The sequence below is a fragment of the Sesamum indicum genome, linkage group LG12 (assembly GCF_026168435.1).
Source record: "Sesamum indicum cultivar Baizhima isolate 11 linkage group LG12, ASM2616843v1, whole genome shotgun sequence".
Lineage (NCBI taxonomy): Eukaryota > Viridiplantae > Streptophyta > Magnoliopsida > Lamiales > Pedaliaceae > Sesamum > Sesamum indicum.
The window spans coordinates 15,999,304-16,017,520 of record NC_142668.1 but is presented as its reverse complement, the minus strand read 5'-3'; the positions used below and the strand labels follow the sequence as shown (position 1 = coordinate 16,017,520).

The 18,217-nt window shown below is 37.5% G+C and overlaps 3 protein-coding genes across 5 annotated transcripts; 2 read left to right on the top strand and 1 right to left on the bottom strand.

The window, feature by feature from the left end:
- Window positions 1-624: 624 nt before the first annotated feature.
- Window positions 625-3,346, top strand: LOC105175476 (sugar carrier protein C-like). Its single transcript, XM_011097923.3, has 5 exons — window positions 625-906; window positions 1,180-1,320; window positions 1,417-1,742; window positions 2,153-2,782; window positions 2,873-3,346. Exons 2-5 carry the CDS (start codon window positions 1,185-1,187, stop codon window positions 3,311-3,313), a joined length of 1,533 nt encoding a protein of 510 aa, XP_011096225.1. The 5' UTR covers window positions 625-906; window positions 1,180-1,184; the 3' UTR covers window positions 3,314-3,346.
- A 2,866-nt stretch (window positions 3,347-6,212) lies between these two features.
- Window positions 6,213-9,213, bottom strand: LOC105175451 (vesicle-associated protein 4-2). The gene is made up of 7 exons (XM_011097890.3): window positions 8,792-9,213; window positions 7,775-7,845; window positions 7,502-7,583; window positions 7,225-7,343; window positions 6,870-6,947; window positions 6,602-6,721; window positions 6,213-6,512 (listed from the first exon to the last, which is right to left on the bottom strand). The coding sequence occupies exons 1-7, from the start codon at window positions 9,057-9,059 to the stop codon at window positions 6,453-6,455; spliced, it is 798 nt and encodes a 265-aa protein (XP_011096192.1). The 5' UTR covers window positions 9,060-9,213; the 3' UTR covers window positions 6,213-6,452.
- Window positions 9,214-12,977: 3,764 nt separating this feature from the next.
- LOC105175449 (Inositol monophosphatase family protein) lies at window positions 12,978-16,903 on the top strand. Of its 3 annotated transcripts, none has more exons than XM_011097885.3 (9): window positions 12,978-13,121; window positions 13,236-13,338; window positions 13,418-13,520; window positions 13,758-13,969; window positions 14,220-14,279; window positions 14,660-15,045; window positions 15,929-16,007; window positions 16,083-16,133; window positions 16,542-16,903. In XM_011097885.3, exons 1-9 carry the CDS (start codon window positions 13,024-13,026, stop codon window positions 16,677-16,679), a joined length of 1,230 nt encoding a protein of 409 aa, XP_011096187.1. In that variant the 5' UTR covers window positions 12,978-13,023; the 3' UTR covers window positions 16,680-16,903. The 3 variants fall into 3 exon arrangements, with proteins under 3 accessions (XP_011096187.1, XP_011096188.1, XP_088732104.1); XM_011097886.3 differs by having other exon boundaries at window positions 16,254-16,729; XM_088875978.1 differs by lacking the exons at window positions 15,929-16,007; window positions 16,083-16,133; window positions 16,542-16,903 and adding an exon at window positions 15,188-15,488 and having other exon boundaries at window positions 14,660-15,082.
- The last annotated feature ends 1,314 nt before the right edge of the window (window positions 16,904-18,217 follow it).

The following is an 18,217-nucleotide window of genomic DNA, read 5'->3' as shown; positions in this document are numbered from 1 at the left end:
AGCCTAAAAATTGGGATTTAGATGTGGATAAGGGGCGGGTTGGTGAAATGGGGAATCAGGTTCTCTTTGTCTTGTTTTTATGCTGTCGTAAATTTGGTGGCATATTCGAGGAGACGTTGAGTGGAAGCAACCACCTCAATCCTTTTTCCCTTCACTTTTTATCTGGATATATAGGATTTTAGGTTTTAGAATTGCAATTGGATTTTGGTCAGTACTAAGTGAGCATTTACAATTTATTAAATATTACTTAATATACTAATAATACATTTACTAACATTCTTGTTATGTAAATTTGAAATGGTTTTTGATAAATTTGTTAGTGGGTCATTTAACGCAATGGACTATTTGGGGGACAAATTGTTAGATTATTTAATGCAAAGATTCATTTTGAATATATTTTTTGAGAAAATTGGAAATAATATGAATAATTGACGGACAGAAGTGGATGACAAAATGTGGAAATACTAAGGAGATTGATTTTTAATTGAATTCAAATCTGGACGAGCTCTAGATATTATTACTGGACTGCCCAAAAAAAGCTTGTAAAGTATTCAGCCGAATGGCTACTGGTAAACAAGGCCTGAATATATATACCCAGATAAAGATTGGCTCAGCTGATTGAATTTGGTTTCGCCAATTATCTTGTCTGAAAGTATGGAAAGCCCAAGACGCATTGTCATATTTTCCCACAAATTTTCCTTCATGGCCCATTAGTGATTCACAGCTGATTTCAACACTTGTGCTTCAGACGACAATGTCAAAATGTACAATAATGATTCTCTGGTTTCCAATTCCACAAGTTAGAAAAAAATGGGAAACTGGACATTTTCATCAACTCAATATTCAAAGTCTACTCCCATGTCCACAGGGTAAGGAATGAGGAGTTGAGGCGGCGATCCTACACAGGTAACACAGCCACAGCATTACTGACTACACTACACCCCACAGTTTGCTAGATGGGTTGATTTTTCTATTTCAAATTTTTATTGTATTTTTTATTTTGTTCAATATACATATGATTAAATATATAAAAATAACATCATGTATAATATTTTATAGATGATCTTCTTATTCTTCTTTGCATATATATATATATACATATATGTATTGTCTGTTTGTAGACGTTATCTCCCTTCTCCTCTCCTTGTTTCTTTTAATACTCTGTAAGTTTAAAAGTAGGAAAAATGGCGGGTGGTGGTTTTGGGCCCGGTCCCGGAAACCGGAGAGATTATCCAAGCAACCTAACGCCGTATGTCATCGTCACTTGCGCCATTGCATCCACGGGTGGCCTTATTTTTGGTTACGATATCGGAATTTCAGGTACTTATATATTTCATTATTTTCTTTATGTTGTTCTTGAATCATGTTTACGGTGGTTGTTTTTGATTTGGAATAAGGGTTTTGTCTGTTTAACAGGCGGTGTGACGTCTATGGAGTCGTTCTTGAAGAAGTTCTTCCCGGCAGTGCACAGGAAGCTGCAGATACCGGACGCTTCCACAAACCAGTACTGTCTATTTGACAGCGTAACGCTTACTCTGTTCACCTCCTCCTTGTATTTGGCTGCGTTTTTCTCCTCCTTTGCGGCCTCGATAGTCTCCAGAAAACTGGGAAGGAAATTGTCAATGCTGCTCGGTGGTGTGCTGTTCTGCGTCGGGGCATTGCTTAGTGGCTTTGCTGAGGCTGTTTGGATGCTGATTGTTGGCCGTATTTTTCTGGGTTTCGGAATTGGGTTTGCCAATCAGGTATATACCATATACACAATCATTCTTCATAAGAAAGATTGTTCCAAGAGTTGATGTTTGTGCCGATATTCAAGAGATTCGCATGTTTCTAGATATTCCTGTTCTCATAACATTCATGTCCTTTTTGGTGCGTCCTGGGATCTTGGTTCATCGGAAGCCGGTTCTGACAATTATGATTTTTTTGATAAATTAAGAGACATTCCTTGAGCTAAGATTTAATTATACAAATAATTATGACTTGTATAAAATTAGAAATACATTGCAATAGCTACCATTTTCAAATGTGGAATCTGATAAGACATATATATATCCAGTTTCTCTTTACCAACTGCCTTTCATTCCCAAAAGGCAAGAAATTGACAGTTAAATTGAGTTGATGCACTTATTTTCTTTGTGTTGTGGTGGTACAGTCAGTGCCGCTCTACCTCTCTGAGATGGCTCCTTACAAGTACAGAGGTGCTCTCAACATAGGATTTCAGCTCTCCATCACAATCGGCATCCTGGCTGCCAACGTACTGAACTATGGCTTTGCAAAAATTGAGGGCGGCTGGGGTTGGAGGTTGAGCTTGGGTGGCGCCGTGGTCCCTGCTCTGATCGTCACCCTCGGTTCACTGGTCCTCCCCGAGACACCAAACTCCCTCATCGAGCGTGGCAAGCAGGACGATGCTCGAGCCAATTTGCAAAGGATCCGAGGCGTACCCAATGTGGACCAAGAGTTCAATTATTTGGTCTCGGCATGTGAGGCGTCTCGAAGGGTGGAGCACCCCTGGCGGAACCTCCTCGACTGCAAGTACAAGTCTCATCTCGCAATGGCTATTGCCATTCCCTTTTTCCAGCAGCTGGCAGGCATCAGCGCCGTCGTGTTTTACGCGCCCCTCCTTTTCCAAACATTCGGGTTGGGAGCCGACACCGCATTGATATCGGCTGTTGTGACCGGTAGCGTGAATGTCGTGGCCACTGTGGTTTCCATATATTGTGTAGATAAATGGGGAAGAAGGTTTCTTTTCCTTGAAGGCGGTATCCAAATGCTCATTTGTCTGGTACATACGATCAGTCAGCCACATTTTCAATCGCAAACACATCTTACACTTGGCATATGATAGTAACTTTGAATTCGATTTGTTCTTCAGATTGCGGTTGCAGTTTGTATGGCACTGAAATTTGGGGTAGATGGAAATCCAGGGGAAATACCAAAGTGGTACGCAGTTGTGGTGGTGGCATTTATATGTGTATATGTTGCTGGATTTGCATGGTCATGGGGGCCTTTGGGCTGGTTGGTTCCGAGTGAAATTTTCCCATTAGAAATTCGGTCGGCTGCGCAGAGTCTCAACGTTTCAATCAACATGATTGTCACCTTTATTACAGGTCAAACCTTCTTCACTATGCTCTGCCACTTGAAGTTTGGATTGTTCTTATTCTTTGCCTTTTTTGTGGTGGTGATGACTCTCTTTATATACTTTTTCTTGCCGGAGACTAAGAACATTCCCATCGAAGCAATAGATTTTCCATATTTTATATTTCTACAATTTTTACAAGCAGTGAATATTGTACCAAGAAGTTTCATGGTTTAATTTAAATGCACATATACATCACGTTGGATTGAAGTTGAACTGTGATTCACTACATTATTCATAATAATATGGATTTTCCATCAAATTTTGTGTCATCAATAGATGATTTGGCATATATCACGGGAAACAAAACTTATGATTCACAAATGACAAACTTTGAAATCTTGGGCTATTTGAAAGATATGGATATGGGCTTAATTATTTTTTATTATAAAAAAATATAGAAATATATTTAAAATAAATAATATGATATTAATAATGCAAGTCACAGTCTGTAACCGTGACTCAACCAATTTTTTTTTTTAATTTTGCTTTCGCGACTCCACAATTTCTTTTATATATATATAAAAATTTTAGGAAGATATCGTGGATGAGAACCGCGACTCACGATTTCAATGACAGCCTTGGGTGAAGGCTGACAGTCTTCATGACAAGGTTGCTTCAGACATTTACCTTTGTTTTTTTCATTTTTTTATAATAAATGTATATATTATTAATATTATATATTATATATCATAATAATTTAAACATTTTTTTAATTATAATCAACTTTTAAGATTGATGTATTTGTCAGATATTTTTTAATTATAATTAATAAAATTATATTATATTTGTCATATAATTTATTCATATTTGATCAAATGCGATGGGAATTAAAATTTTCCATATATCTAAATTCTTCTTCACTTCAATAGTATAATAATGCAGCTGTAGTGTAGCTCGGACGTTAACAGCACCGTGTTTGTACAAATACTAGGCCTGGATTTCAAACATATTGAATTTGGGGCAAGCTCTTAGCCCATGTAGCAGAAATAACTAATTGTTCGCTGCAAAATCAGCTGCCGCCCAGTCCCTATGGCTGTGATATATTCTCCATGAAAATTAATAAAGAACACGACAACAGGCGAAGTTTTATTCATATTAATATAACATTCTCAACTCAAAATTACCCAATATTTCCTATCAACTTGAATGATATTTTATGATCTTTTTGCTGAAATCAAACACAAGAAAATAAAACTAGATGGAGCTAAAATGTGTGTATGGAGCTCCTTATTCATGGCATCTCCCACATGTTCATGATCAACAAAGAAGCATCGATGTTGATTTTCACAGTCCGTGGAGTTAACTCAAGAACCATTGATGCATAGCCACTGGCCGATGAAGAGTGCGGTGCAGTTTAGGTTAGGGTTGATGGCGTCGAAGGCTGTGGTGGTCAAGTTGTACGTCTGAGCAATTGCAAAACAAGTATCCCCACTCTTCACTCCCACCACCGAGTCGCAGGTTAGAATCGGAGTCGTCTTGATGTGAACTGCAAATACTCAAAATTAAACGAGTGCAAGAAAATTGGATGGGAACGTTTTAGCTTGAGATGGGAGGACATAAGTACGTATAGTAGCGTTTGACAACTTACAACCAAAAATTGATCTGCTTTCTGCTATTGTGATCATGAGAAGAAGTGATGAAAGCATCAGAGCGAAGTTGAGGAAATTAGTGGAAATTTTAGCCATGTTTTGATGTAATTATTTCCTTTGCTTGCTATTGATGTTTAATCTCTGGGATGCGGCTTCCGAAGTACTATATTTATATAGAAGAACTTTGAAAGACAGCAGAAATCATGACAAAACTGCGTTGTTATCTTTGATGTCGACATTAGGCCGACTTGCAACAATGAATCTTAGACGGTGAAGTGTGCAAGAGAAGCTGGTATTAATCTATGCATATCTTTTGTTTTGGTTGTTGGGGCAGAAACTGATCACAACAGCAAACAAGAAACAACCGATGGACGACTAAATCGAAGTATATCAATCACAATCATCGTCGCATCGTGTTTGTGTCACAAGATACAGAATGTTCTTGCTTATGTCGGCAAAATGGGAGGGATTCTTCAAAACTGGTGGAAGCCATCTCCTTTGGGATCTGATATTCATCTCTTTCTTTCCCCTCCTTTTCCTTAGTTCTGCGTCCAGCAATTCAGGTACATGATTTGTCGAAGGGACTCATCAGTCTCGTTCCTTCTATTGTCTTCCTCATTGTTGCTCAAATAAGTTCCTCCATCTTCAAATGAATTGTCACTTGCAGGAGGAGCTGAATAACTAGCCCGAAAACCAGAGTCATTCTTCACGGTTCGGCAGCCAGCCGTCTGCCCTTCCGCCATTGCTACAGCCGCGGCCAAGCAAAATCTACTGAGGTGTTCCATCGTTCTATGATCCTCTCTATTTCTTACTCTACTTTCAGTGCAATGAATTTCAAAAGATTAGGGTTTTGGGTTCACTTATAGATGAGAAGAAGGTTAAAGGTGATGATGCAGGTATATATATAGGTAGAGTGATTGATTTCTATCAGTTGGCGGGGACACTGGTTTTATGAGTTTTCTGGCGGCGAGATATGGATATGATTGTATTATCTGGATATGGCATGCCCACAGAGACTGGTGGTGTACGCCCACCACTCAGAAGTCTATCGGTAATTTTGTCGAGCACTTATTGTACGTTTCACATTGCAAACTTGATCTAAAGAACTTGCGTTCAATTGCGGCTTGCTAGGAGTATTTCAGGCCTTACTACTAAAATCTCAGCCCAGCCCGATTTTTCAAGTGGGCATGCATATCTTGATCTGTTTCCAAGAATTGGAAATAAAATTTATAACGATATTCATTTCAAATAAAGAATTTTAACCGACACGGACCACGCAAGACTAGAATAATTATGTTAGACGGAGACAGGTACGTGAACATATCTCATACAACATGAGTTAGCTTGCTATTTATGTCCAATAGTGTTCTGGTCCCAGGTGATTAGTCTTGATGTTAGATTCTTCTCAATCATATATATGCTTAACAATACGAGGGAAAAAACAAGAAAAATAAACCAAAAGGAACTGCAGAAAGGAAAAGGTCTTCACATGGAAGATAAAACTTCTCTCATTTAAGAAACAAAATCACGTATCTACAGATATGTAAATGGCAATAAGCCGAATACCTAGTATTTAAACCGGTAACTACTAGATTGACTTGAGGATCCACCATCCCTACTGAACACTTTGGCAGATTGCCTTTGACAAATAACTAAATACAACCATTGGAAGTAGAATGCAGAATTTTTCAGCCAGACAAGAGACTTACAGGAAGAAACATCAGTTATACAGAATCTACCCCTTCGACTTGTTGTCGAGCTAGGTATCTTTCTCTTCTTTCTTTCTGCATAGTAGAATTTAGAAGAGAATTAAAATTGAAGAAACATGATCAGAAAGATTTTGCAATAAGTATTTAAAGGCAAGATGGCTCACCCATTCATCAATGACGAGTCCTTCTCCAATAAACTTTGGGCCTGTGTCTTCTGAAGGCTTCTTGCGGGCCTCCAATTCGGCCTCAGCTTCGGCTAATTGACGCTTTAATTTCTCTAGAGCCTTCAAATATACAGCAGGTATTTTCAGCATTTCCAATGAAAATCATTTGTTCCCAAGAAAAGACATGCAAGATTATACAACCACCTATACTGAATTGACATCAGATAAAGTGGTATACAGATTTAAAAACCAGAAAATCTTGACTTACAGGACTAGGTCGTTCAACATCCAGGAAAACTACCCGAAGTATCTGCTCAACAGCCACTTGATCCTTGTGCTCATCAAACTGAGTCAAAACAAAATGTAACAGATTGTAAGGCACAGAAATAGAGTTCGAGGAGACTTCATTCAACAACACAAACATTCCGGATTAATGAAAATGTATGACCTCTACTGTTAGCATCTGTTTGCATGCATGGTATATTAATAAATAATTCCAAGATAGATTGACTCTCTTTTTCTCTGGTATTAATATGGTTGCAATAGAAAAGCCAGTTTTCAACATAAATTTCTCCTTGCAAGCGGTATTGACAATGATACGGCCTAGGGGGCATCAGACAAACCAGTTCAGGAATGTAGTCCATTGGTCCCTTCACTTTTAGGCTCATAATTTTGAACTTCACTCTGCTCTTCTGATCCATTGGCTTCTCATTGTTCTCTGGATGCTCAACAAACTTGAATACTGATAGAAACATCCAAGAACAAGAAAGAGAGAACTATAAGATTCAACTTTTAGCCAAATGAATGGATGCTTCGAACTCATGTATTTGCATTAATGAATATAAAGATTCAAATTTTACCAACAAAAGAAAAGGTCAAAATATCATAGCAAATAATTACCAGTTGCAATTATACTCTCGCCTGGAGCAAGAATGGCACCAGGAGGACGCATGAAACAGCTTTTCGGTGCAGTTGTTTGGAACTATAACATCAACAATGAATACCACTCAGAACAAACAGCAATAGAATTGAAGTGCTTACATATGATCATCAATAACCTCAACCAAAATCAAGCATACTTAAGAGCATACACGACGCACTAGTTCTATATCAGCCTAAAGAAAAATGAGCAGGAAGAGAGAATAAACGAAGATCAACCAATGCTCAGCATACCTTGAATGCTACATGAGACTTGCTTGTATTTTTAATTTTTACAGCACTTCGGACTTGTTTGCCAGGCTCATCTGCAAGTAATTACAGCAAGAAATGTTAAGTTAATGCACACAAATAAAAGGAAATGAAGTTCAGCCAATCAATCTGTTACAGGAGGTGCAGGCTCAAAAAAGTCAAATATTAAGCAGCATCCAGATAACGAAATGGTTGCATGTACATGTCTGAGGCCGCAGGTGTCCAAATAGATCCTAAGACAGCCATTATTAACTGTAATAATAGAAAGCACCCCAAGGAATTCCTATTAGGAAGCTTTGGACTTCTAGAGACTGCAAAGTAGTATCTAACCTATTTATTCAGAAACACAGACCAAAATTCCATCCGCTTCATGGGACATGAAAATTACTTTGAAAGATCCTTGCTTGGTAAGAAAGAGACTCCCTTCTATTCAGCTCTTCTTTTTCATTGATGTTACTCCTTTTCCTTCTATTGCTAACAAGACAATTGAGTGAAAACAAAAAGATGAGGTCGGTTCGGCAGCATCACTTTCCGTACCACTATACAGTAAACCCTCCAATCTCCACTGAAAACTCAGTGCAGGTTAAAATTAATTGACATTAACTTTGCTTTTGTATCCAATTGCACTCGCTGTTACGCCACAGAAGTAGGAAAGAATAAATTTCTAAGCAGCAGTCCAAGTATAAATATTATAGTTTTCTCCAACTTTTGAGAGCCTCTAATTGTTAAGAACACAATAATCTTTCTAAACCCAGTAATATCACATAAACAACAAACTAAGTACTTAACCACAGAAGTAATAGCAAAGGAGGAACGAAAATCATAATCTCAGATCATCCATCAAAAGAAAACACCAGATCAAGCTTATCAAAATTAATCAAAAACGAATCTTTCACCGGAGAAATACCACCAGGAAGCAAGTCCGAGAAACAGCGAAACAGAAGTTAAAAACACACTAGCCAAAGCAAAAAGTGTAGAGTCCAGAAAGAGATGGGTGCATACAAGGAAAATACAGCTTATTAGAGGGATCAAGCTTCAAACGCCGGCGCGTGGGAAGCAGAGATCTGGCGACGGAAGAAACAGAGGTGGCAGTAGTGGCGTGGGAACCCGATCCCTCCACCTGTGAATGGGCGTTACTGTTTCCATGGCCGTAGTTCTGCTGATAAAGAGCAAAATTGGAGGAAGACGAGGTGGTTGAATGAGAATTCCGGAAAGGCAGCTTGAACAGCCCCCAAACCTTGCCGTCCATTTTCTCTTCGGCGATTGCCATGAATCAAGTCAAGACGCTTCGCCGGAGCACCTAAACGACGTCGCACACCGGACGAGTTTTGGTTTGAGGTTACAGCTTTTTGAATGGAGAGTGCGACTTTTGAAAAGTTATTTGTTGGTGCTTTGTGCAGTGCAGAAGAATTTGGAAGTTCCCAACGCCAACGGCGTTTTATTATTGAACAATACTACGGGTCGGGTTATGGGATTTGAATTTGGAGGGTGCGGATTCAAGTTTCAACTTTCAACCGTCAACAACGTAGTTGGTTTGACCCGAGCAGATTAGTGGGGACCTCGATTCCGAGTCTTCCCCCTCAGTCAAATAATGCATATAACAATACCGCCATTAAGTAAATATTTTTTTCTTAATTAATTAAAGTTCAATAGATTACGATTAATTAATAATTATTACAAGTACAGAGGAGAGGTGTTGGATAACGTGGTGGAGTTGGCGACCAAGCACGTACACGTTTAGACAAGCCTGTTTTTGACTTTCAAAGTATGAAAAAATTCCTTTGCGCTCGTTTCTTTTGATTTTGATTCTGAATTGCTGACTGGGACGTTTCATGTTTGGGATTTAAGATAATGACTGTATATTAGTTTAGTGATTAGGAATTAGGATTACAAAGATTGATCACCTTAATTACCTACTAACTACAATTTTGAAAGTCAAAATGTACTAAGTTTGAGAAAAAGACATCGAACGCATTTATGTGGACGTTTAATTTGTGTTTGGAGTAATATTTCTGGAAGTCTTGATTGGAATATCATTTTATTAGGGAAAATATAAATAATCGAAGCTCACATGGATTTTATCAAGTTTCGATTATGTGTGGAATTCTATGTCGAAATTAAATAATTTAGATAGGAGATATTGGACCCAATTTGTTATGAGCTTGTTAGAAAATCAATCTAGCGGCCGGCCTTAAATTAAAAAAAATTGGTGACCTTGAACATTCTGGTAAGTTGAATAATGAGAGATACGTATGGTCATATTGTTCTATTGAAAAATGAAATATGTTTAACTTCAGATCATAAATTCTTGACTGTTTTAATAGTGTTATGTCTGACTAAGACTAGTATTGATCCATATGGTTGAAGTTTGATTTATTTGAATGGAACTTTTATATATTTGTCCATTAAAAGAATTGCAGTTATCCAGATAAAAAGCATACTTGAATTAGTATAAGGGACTTAAACTCCTTTGGATAACCATGAAAGATTAATTAGTGAGGCATGTGATCAACGCTTTACAATTTGTAACAATATCAATATCAACTGTTGGAATTTATTCGGTTCAGGATCATTTATGGTAGGCCCAATTCCTCACTCACTTGGATGAAAACCCGGTCCACCAACCCAGCCCACAATCCGATCCACTTCCCCTGACTCGATTTCCTAACTAGTTAACACTAACCCTTATTCTTTTCTCCCTCATTTTTCTTGGCCATTGTTTTTTATCTCTTCATCTTCCTCGTCACTCTCTCTCTCTCCCTTATTTCTCTAAACCGCCATTTTCATGGCCTCTGAAAAATCTCCACCGCCTTCGTCTTCAATGTTCGACCACTATAAATCCCCCCTCCCCGTTGTTCTTCATGAATGAATCTGTGATCCTTAGTGGTGTTGGTTGGTTGTTCTTGGGTCCTTGGTGGATCGAATTACTGTTTTCTAATAAAACGTGCAATCGGTGAGCGAGGTAGTCGCCCTGAGTGGCTTCAGGAGACCCTTCACCGGATCTGGCTCTCCTTGTTCATACGATTCATTTATTTGCTTTACTTCTGTTGATAATTACTTTGCATAATTTATTCTGTAATTTGTTTTGACTTGTAATATTGAGGTTGTAAACCCATTGGTCTGTAATAGTAAGTTAGAACTCATCACTTTGAGATAAATTCCCAACATCAACATTTTCTTATGCTAATATAATTAAATTTACTGGACCTTAATTGATACATCATCAATTTAACAAACTCTAGCTCTTCGTATTTGATCATTAAATTGATACATCAATCACAGAGAAATACATGCAATACTTCATAACATTGTGTAATATCAAAAATAATCCTCTGAGGCCTTACACCAGTAATCCTAAATTTGTAATGATAATTTCACGCGAAAGAATTCATTATCAAACACAAAGTAATTTGGATGATCAACCGGACAATACATGAAAAATGATTCATTGCAAACACCAAAATTATAAAATATATATGATTGGAATTAAGAGTAGAAATATATATTCATAAGGCTATAAAATTAGAAGAAGTAGTAGTAGTACGTGTATATACACTTGATACATACAACTCCCACTCTCCATGTTTTACAAAAGCCGACCACGCTCTTTCACTACCTACTCAGAACCCAATCAACAGTTAACCCATCAACTACATGACCCTCAACCAAAATCAGAAAAGGTAATTAAAACCCTAATTACAAACATATATAAAGAGATGGAGTAGAGTACTAGGATATCAAATGGGAGCCCAACAGCTCAAGTACATGACTGTCCTGAGCGAGTCTTCAGCCCGTTTGATCTCATCAGTCTTAGCAGCGGCAGCCAGTTCCGCGGAGTCGAGAGCACCTCCTGCTGCAGAAAGCTTCCCCGCCTTCCTTGATGAACATGTACAAGAGTAGTCCTTGAAAGCCTTGATGGTGGAATCAAACTTTGAGGAAGCCTGCTCTTTAATCCCCTGCATCACCCTCGTTCCCGCCCCTACCCTACTACTCATTTACAATCCAACTTCACCTCCACAAAAAATGATGATTATGATCAGCTAAATAAGTAACAGGGCTGGCTAGTTTGCTCTGGATTTTGGAATTTGCGCTACAACTATGGGAACTGCAAACTGACGCATATATATAGATATAAGGAAGAAGATGGTAGAAAAATGACGCGCATGCATGTTCTGATTGGGAACAACCACCGGCTGCCGCATCGCAAGAAGAGGTGCTTGCCAAGGGAGTCAGGTGGTCTTCGAAGAGGGTAGAAGGACAGGTGTAGGTTTCATTTGATCAGATAATATATGCCAACATTAATTAAAACTAGCTATAATCGTATGATTGCTGTGTAGGCTAATTATGTTGAAACTTATCCTACACCAGCCCCCATTTGAATGTTTATCTAATTACACGGAAACGAAAAAAACCTACCCGGAAACTTCTACATCATTCCACATAACATGTAATTAGAAGCGAAAATCGACACTGTAGCCTGTACCAGCAGTAGTTGCACGTGCAAGAATGTGTTGGGCTCTTTGATGCAGCTGTTCGTTTTCTCGTTTCATCCAATGTTGGATTCTTGTCTTTATCGTCAAATTTGCCATATGCCATCTCCAAATTAACCACAAGACGTGCCTGTGCGTCTACGCTTGTCAATGGGTCAAAATTATCCATCCCTAAATTCATATCTATTCACTACTCATTGCATATATATTGGAGTAACCCGACCCGCCTAGATGCGTCCTACCAAATCTTGTTTGATAAAACTGTTAGAGAAACGCATACTATTAATTAACGCAGCCACGCTCATAATTACTATCCTGATCCCTAAAACTGAAATATCTTTATTTATATTTTTTTTCTTCCACAAATAATTATATATATTTTATTTATTACTTTAATTAATAATTTTCTATTCATACACAATAAAAATTGATTTTGTTTTATTAATTTGTATTTTTCATTTATTTATTTTTTGTTTAATTTAATTGATACAATACAAATTTAAATCATCCCCAAGTATAAATTGAGGAGATTGAATTAACAACTGCAAAAGCCCAAAAGGAATCGAAAGGCCTTTCCATTCTACAAAAATGGACCTTTAATCCAAAGGAACTTCAACCGGCCCAAGTCATTAGGCCCAAAACGCATAAAAATTTCCGTCTGCCCAAACGCTGTCGTACTAGTACCCTATTCAATATCCAAAGCTCCGAATCCGATCCCCCTCTAATCGACCGTTGGTTCCCGCCATGAATGTCCTCATCCACTCCGCTACCTCTCGATTCCCTAATCCTCGTCTCCACCGCCCATTACGTACATCTCTCCGCCAATGCGTCTTCTCCGTTAGGTCGACGTCACTTGATATTTTCCGCCATTGCTCACACTGTTTAACTCTATCCCACCGGTTCTAGGGTTTTGTAAGTTCTTGATTTTGTCTCTTTTCTTCTTTTGTTATTTTCAGGTCAAGTTTTAATCTTCCTTTTCAAGAGCAGAAAGCGAAGTACTATGAACATCTGCAAGCAGCCGTTGGTGTTGTCGAGCGCGCCTGCCGTCTTTGTGTTGATGTACTTTTCTCTTTCTGTTTGAATCTATTTTTCCCTCTTTATTCTGTTTAAATTTATTTTAATTCTTGTTGGAATATAGGTGCAAAAATCATTGTTTTCAAGCGATGGAAAGATCATCGAGAAAATGGATAAGACACCGGTCACCGTTGCAGATTTTGGAGCTCAAGCTCTTATTAGCCTGGGTAACTTTTTTGACTCTGAGAAGAAGGAAAATTAGTTTATTATTTTATTATGCGTTTATTTCTTGATTCTTTTTCCCGCCTTCTGTCACTCCCTTGACGCCAAATAGATGAGCAAACTATTTCCTTCATTTTCACCTTTAACTCTTAGAAAAAGGATAATTAGTTTTTATTTCATTGCGGATTTGTGTTCTTGATGCCTTCTTCTTTTCACTTCTTTCATCTCCCTTAATTCCACAGAGATGAGCAAACTCTTTCCTTCTATTCCATTGGTAGCTGAGGAGGACTCAGCATTTGTACGAGAAAATAATTTGGTGGATGCTGTCGTTGAGGTCGTTAGTGATAAAGCAACTATTGGAGATAAAGAATTAAGTCAAGATGATGTTTTGAAGGCTATTGATAGAGGTGGAAAAGATGCCTATGTGTTTGGACCTGAGCCAGCTACTTATTGGGTGAGCTTGATCAAAATTCAGATTCGATGGGACTGAGAGTGTCAGTCTAACAAAACTATGTAAAAAGCCTCGGATATGTATAACGGGTAAATTAAGTTGCTGCTGCAAAATTGCGTCATTCTCTGACATCATGTGACATATATTGTAGAATACTGTGTGAGAGAAAATTGGTCTAACAAATGTTACTTGCTTTCCATTTTCTAGGCTTGTAATCCTGAATCTTGGTTTCTAATATCATGGATATATACAGATATTGGATCCAATTGATGGTACACGAGGATTTGTCAAAGGTAGTGAAGCTCTCTATGTGGTATGTTTTCTTTATGAGTTTCTCTTCCATTCATGCAATGGGCTTTGATGTCATTAATGTTTTTGCTTTCTGAGGTGCATTTTATAAGTATGACATCAAATATTTTACGAACTCTTCTTGCGTGATAGTTCAACTTTATCCACACAGCAAAAATTGCTGTCAGAAACCACCTTGAAATTCAGAAGCTGACAGAATTTGAGCTGATAAATGCTTTTCTTGTCAAATTTGATTACAGAATCAAACTATTATGTTTCCATGCCCTGCTAGCTGTGTCGTTGTCTAACTCTGACACACTGGGTTTACCATGTGGATACTGAGTTTTAATTCCCAAATAAACTTTCAATTCTAGTTCTTTTATTTAAGAATTACTGAATTTTCAGGTAGGTCTGGCTCTAATAGTTGAAGGAGAGATTGTTTTGGGTGTTATGGGATGTCCGAATTGGCAGGATGAGCATTTAGATGAATTTAACAAAGTTCAGGGAGATGCAGGTACTGTTTCCAGATCAGGGATCATTATGATATCCCATGTTGGTTGTGGAACATGGAGAACAAAATTGTGGGATCTACAAATTGGAAATAACAAAATGGATCATAATTGGACGAGGTGCTTAGTTGACGGGTTTCACCTAGTTGATCAAGCGCGTTATTGTATTCCAGAGAGTCAAACATGGGAGTCTTTGCCCCTTTCAACTCAATTTGATGCGGTAACAAATGCTAACAGTGTTGGGGAGAAACAGATTCTTCTTCTGCCTGCTTGCTGTGGAAGGTTCACTTCAATTAAGATACTTGTGCATTCTCTTACTGTATGCATATGCCTTGAACTTTTACATTACTTGTTTCACTTATTTATTATCATTATAGTTGTTTCCCTGTATGCTGAGCAAATTTTTTTTCGTGTCTTATGGAAGGTTCCTTAAATCTGACTGGGCCTGATGAAGAAAATTTATCGTATTAAGAGCATAAAGAGTATGTGTAAAGATTGATCAGAGAAACAGATTTCTGGACCGAAATCCTGGACATTAAATTCATTATCATTATTCTTGGACTAAGTATATTCAATTGTGTCACGTTACCCCACTAGCATCCAACATTTTGTATTACTAGCTTCCTTGTTTTTTTCATAATCTTTGCGGCTTAGTTGCTGTGTAATGACCTTTCAAAGGAATGATGCTGCATTTGTTCCCCAATAGCAGGCTTCCTTACAGTGAACCATGTTTATGACATCTTTCTATTCTTTGGTTTCCTAAAATACTTGCTTAGAATCATGCATTAAATGGATTGAAGGTGTCAGAGAACTAGAATCACCTTCCATTCATCATGTCAATCTGTTAGCATGTATGAAGTTATGCAAATGCTAAGTAGATATACATTCCCTGAGATGACTTTTAGTCCAGTTCAAATTTCTAGTTAATTTAACATCATTCATCCAATAGAATCATCGCTTTGTAACCTTGAACAACTAGCATGGCGTGAAGAACTGTATAGGCCACAGAAAGAGAGATTTATTCCTATCCACATGCAAGTTGTTTAGTGATACTCTAGTTGTTATTTTGCCAATTCACCATCTTGTTCCTGGGTGCTTTGGGTGTAATACACTTTAGCTATGTGTGCATTTGCTCTTTTTTTTCTTATGTCTGCCGCCTGTACAGTCTCTGTAAATATCTGATGGTGGCATCTGGAAGAGCATCCGTTTTCATTGTTCGTGCAAGGACTAAAACAATTATCAAGGTTCATTTCTTATTTCCTGGTTGTGGCTAAGCGGATGAAACAACTCGTGTTCATTTTATTGCTTTGAAAATGTAGGTTTGGGATCATGCTGTTGGAGTCATATGTATTAGTGAAGCTGGAGGAAGGGTATGCTACCCCTGCCCCTTTCACACTCTATTTTTTATTCTTCATCATGTGATATTGCAGCCTAAAAGAGTTTTTCTGATCTAGACAACCTCAATTTGTGTCAATCTCACTCATGTGTAGGAGTTCTAGTACTGCAACAACTAATAAAAGATGAGTAAATGGAGCCAAATAAGTGAAAAAAGATCCAGTCAAATGCTTCTTTTTCACTTAGTATGTTTTGGATCAATGCCAAGGGATATGCAAGAAGCTACTAGAACCATGCTTGAAGTACTATAATTTGTTGGTACATTAGCCATGTAAAACACATCTAGAAACGCCTCGCCAGTTAGAAAATTTGTTTCTGTAAGTTCGTGAATGGAGGCAAAGCACCAGTAGATTCTTAATGAAATGGAAATTGTATGATCCTAGGTAACTGACTGGAAGGGTAGTCAACTGGACTTTGCTGCTGACCAGATAGAGCGAAGAGTCCTATTTCCTTCTGGTGGTATCCTGGTCACAAATGATAGGTTACATAACCAGATACTGGAGATTATATCCTCCAGCTGATGATCATTTGATTTTATTTCTTTTTTTCGCCAATTTTACCGTCTCATTCTTATTGATCTCCATTACCTTTCACCAGATACATTTAGGTCCTTTTTCCATATTTAATATAGAGGAGATCTCAACTTAGGAAGAGAACTTAATTTGTGAACAAGTGTGTATATTACTCGAATCTTTTGCTATTCTTTGCTCTCAAATATATATAGACAAATATATTTTCACTTCAATTACTGTCAGTTTAAAAAATTGAAAACTCGAAACATTCAATTCTTAAAACTGTCAAGAACTGTTGCACTGCTATCACCATCACTTTTCTGTATGAGTTACTGTTTCCGGGTGCAGAATGTATATAAACACCAGTGGTGAGGACAAGAAGTGTGTGATACGTGGTGTAATTCCAGAAAATACTCTTGCTTAAACTTGCTCATTACATTTTCGTGTAAAATAAGCCAAATTACGTAGACGGAACTCTGCTGAAACACTCTGTCCAGCCAATAATCAGCTACCACGACAACATTAGAAACACACGATGAAGCTTTCAAAACATTATGATTCGTTCCTACATGAGAAAAGATTATTACAGCACAATTTTCTATGCACTAATTTAATTATGTTAATCCCAAAATATATACATATATGTAATTTCATCACTGTTTCCGGGGTATTAATTAAAAATTGCAATTTTTTAGAAGACTATTAATTTATACTGGGAAGAAGGATCTCGAAAAATCCATATCCAGGTCTTCCACAAATAAAAATTACCAAATCGCTGATCATCATCAAATTAAATATTCCCCCAACAAAGACTCTTTGGTGAACTTGCATGCATTGCATGGCTGCAAGCATTTAAGTACGTAATCCTGTTTTTAAAATAATGAATATAATATCCCATTAATTGGGGAACCATTCACCACTTCCTAAAAAATAGCATGAAATTGCTGAAAATAGTAAACCATGCACACCAACCACTAATTATTATAAGATCTCGCATCCACAAACAGCTGCAACTCTCATAAACAATATGTTCTTACACAGATTCACATCCCTTCATGTCATAATAATTATATTCATGGATCAAGGTTTGTTGGAGGAAATGAACAGCTCACAACAGGAAAGAACAACACATAATCGACTACCTAATTAAAACCATACAAATCCTTGTTCTGGTCAACTTTTGGAACGTCGTCAGCAGCTTATTTATGAACTAAATTATAACATAATTTTCATGTCCGGACAAGTAATTACCTACTAAAGTATGTGTAAGATATCACCCGTCGTCTCAGAATATAACTAATATTAATAGAATGAGCTAGACGACACACACGCCATTCCGCTAGCTAACTAAGTGTTGTTCAATTAAAAACTAGTAACAAAATCAAACGGTATGCAATTATGCATGCAGTCGTGACACCGAGCACGGGGACATTAACCTAAGATTAAGGTGTATAAATGAAATTATTAAAGTGATTAAGGATTCTATTATTAGGAAGTGAAATGGTTTGAATAATGATGAAGAATGTATGTATATGTATATATATATT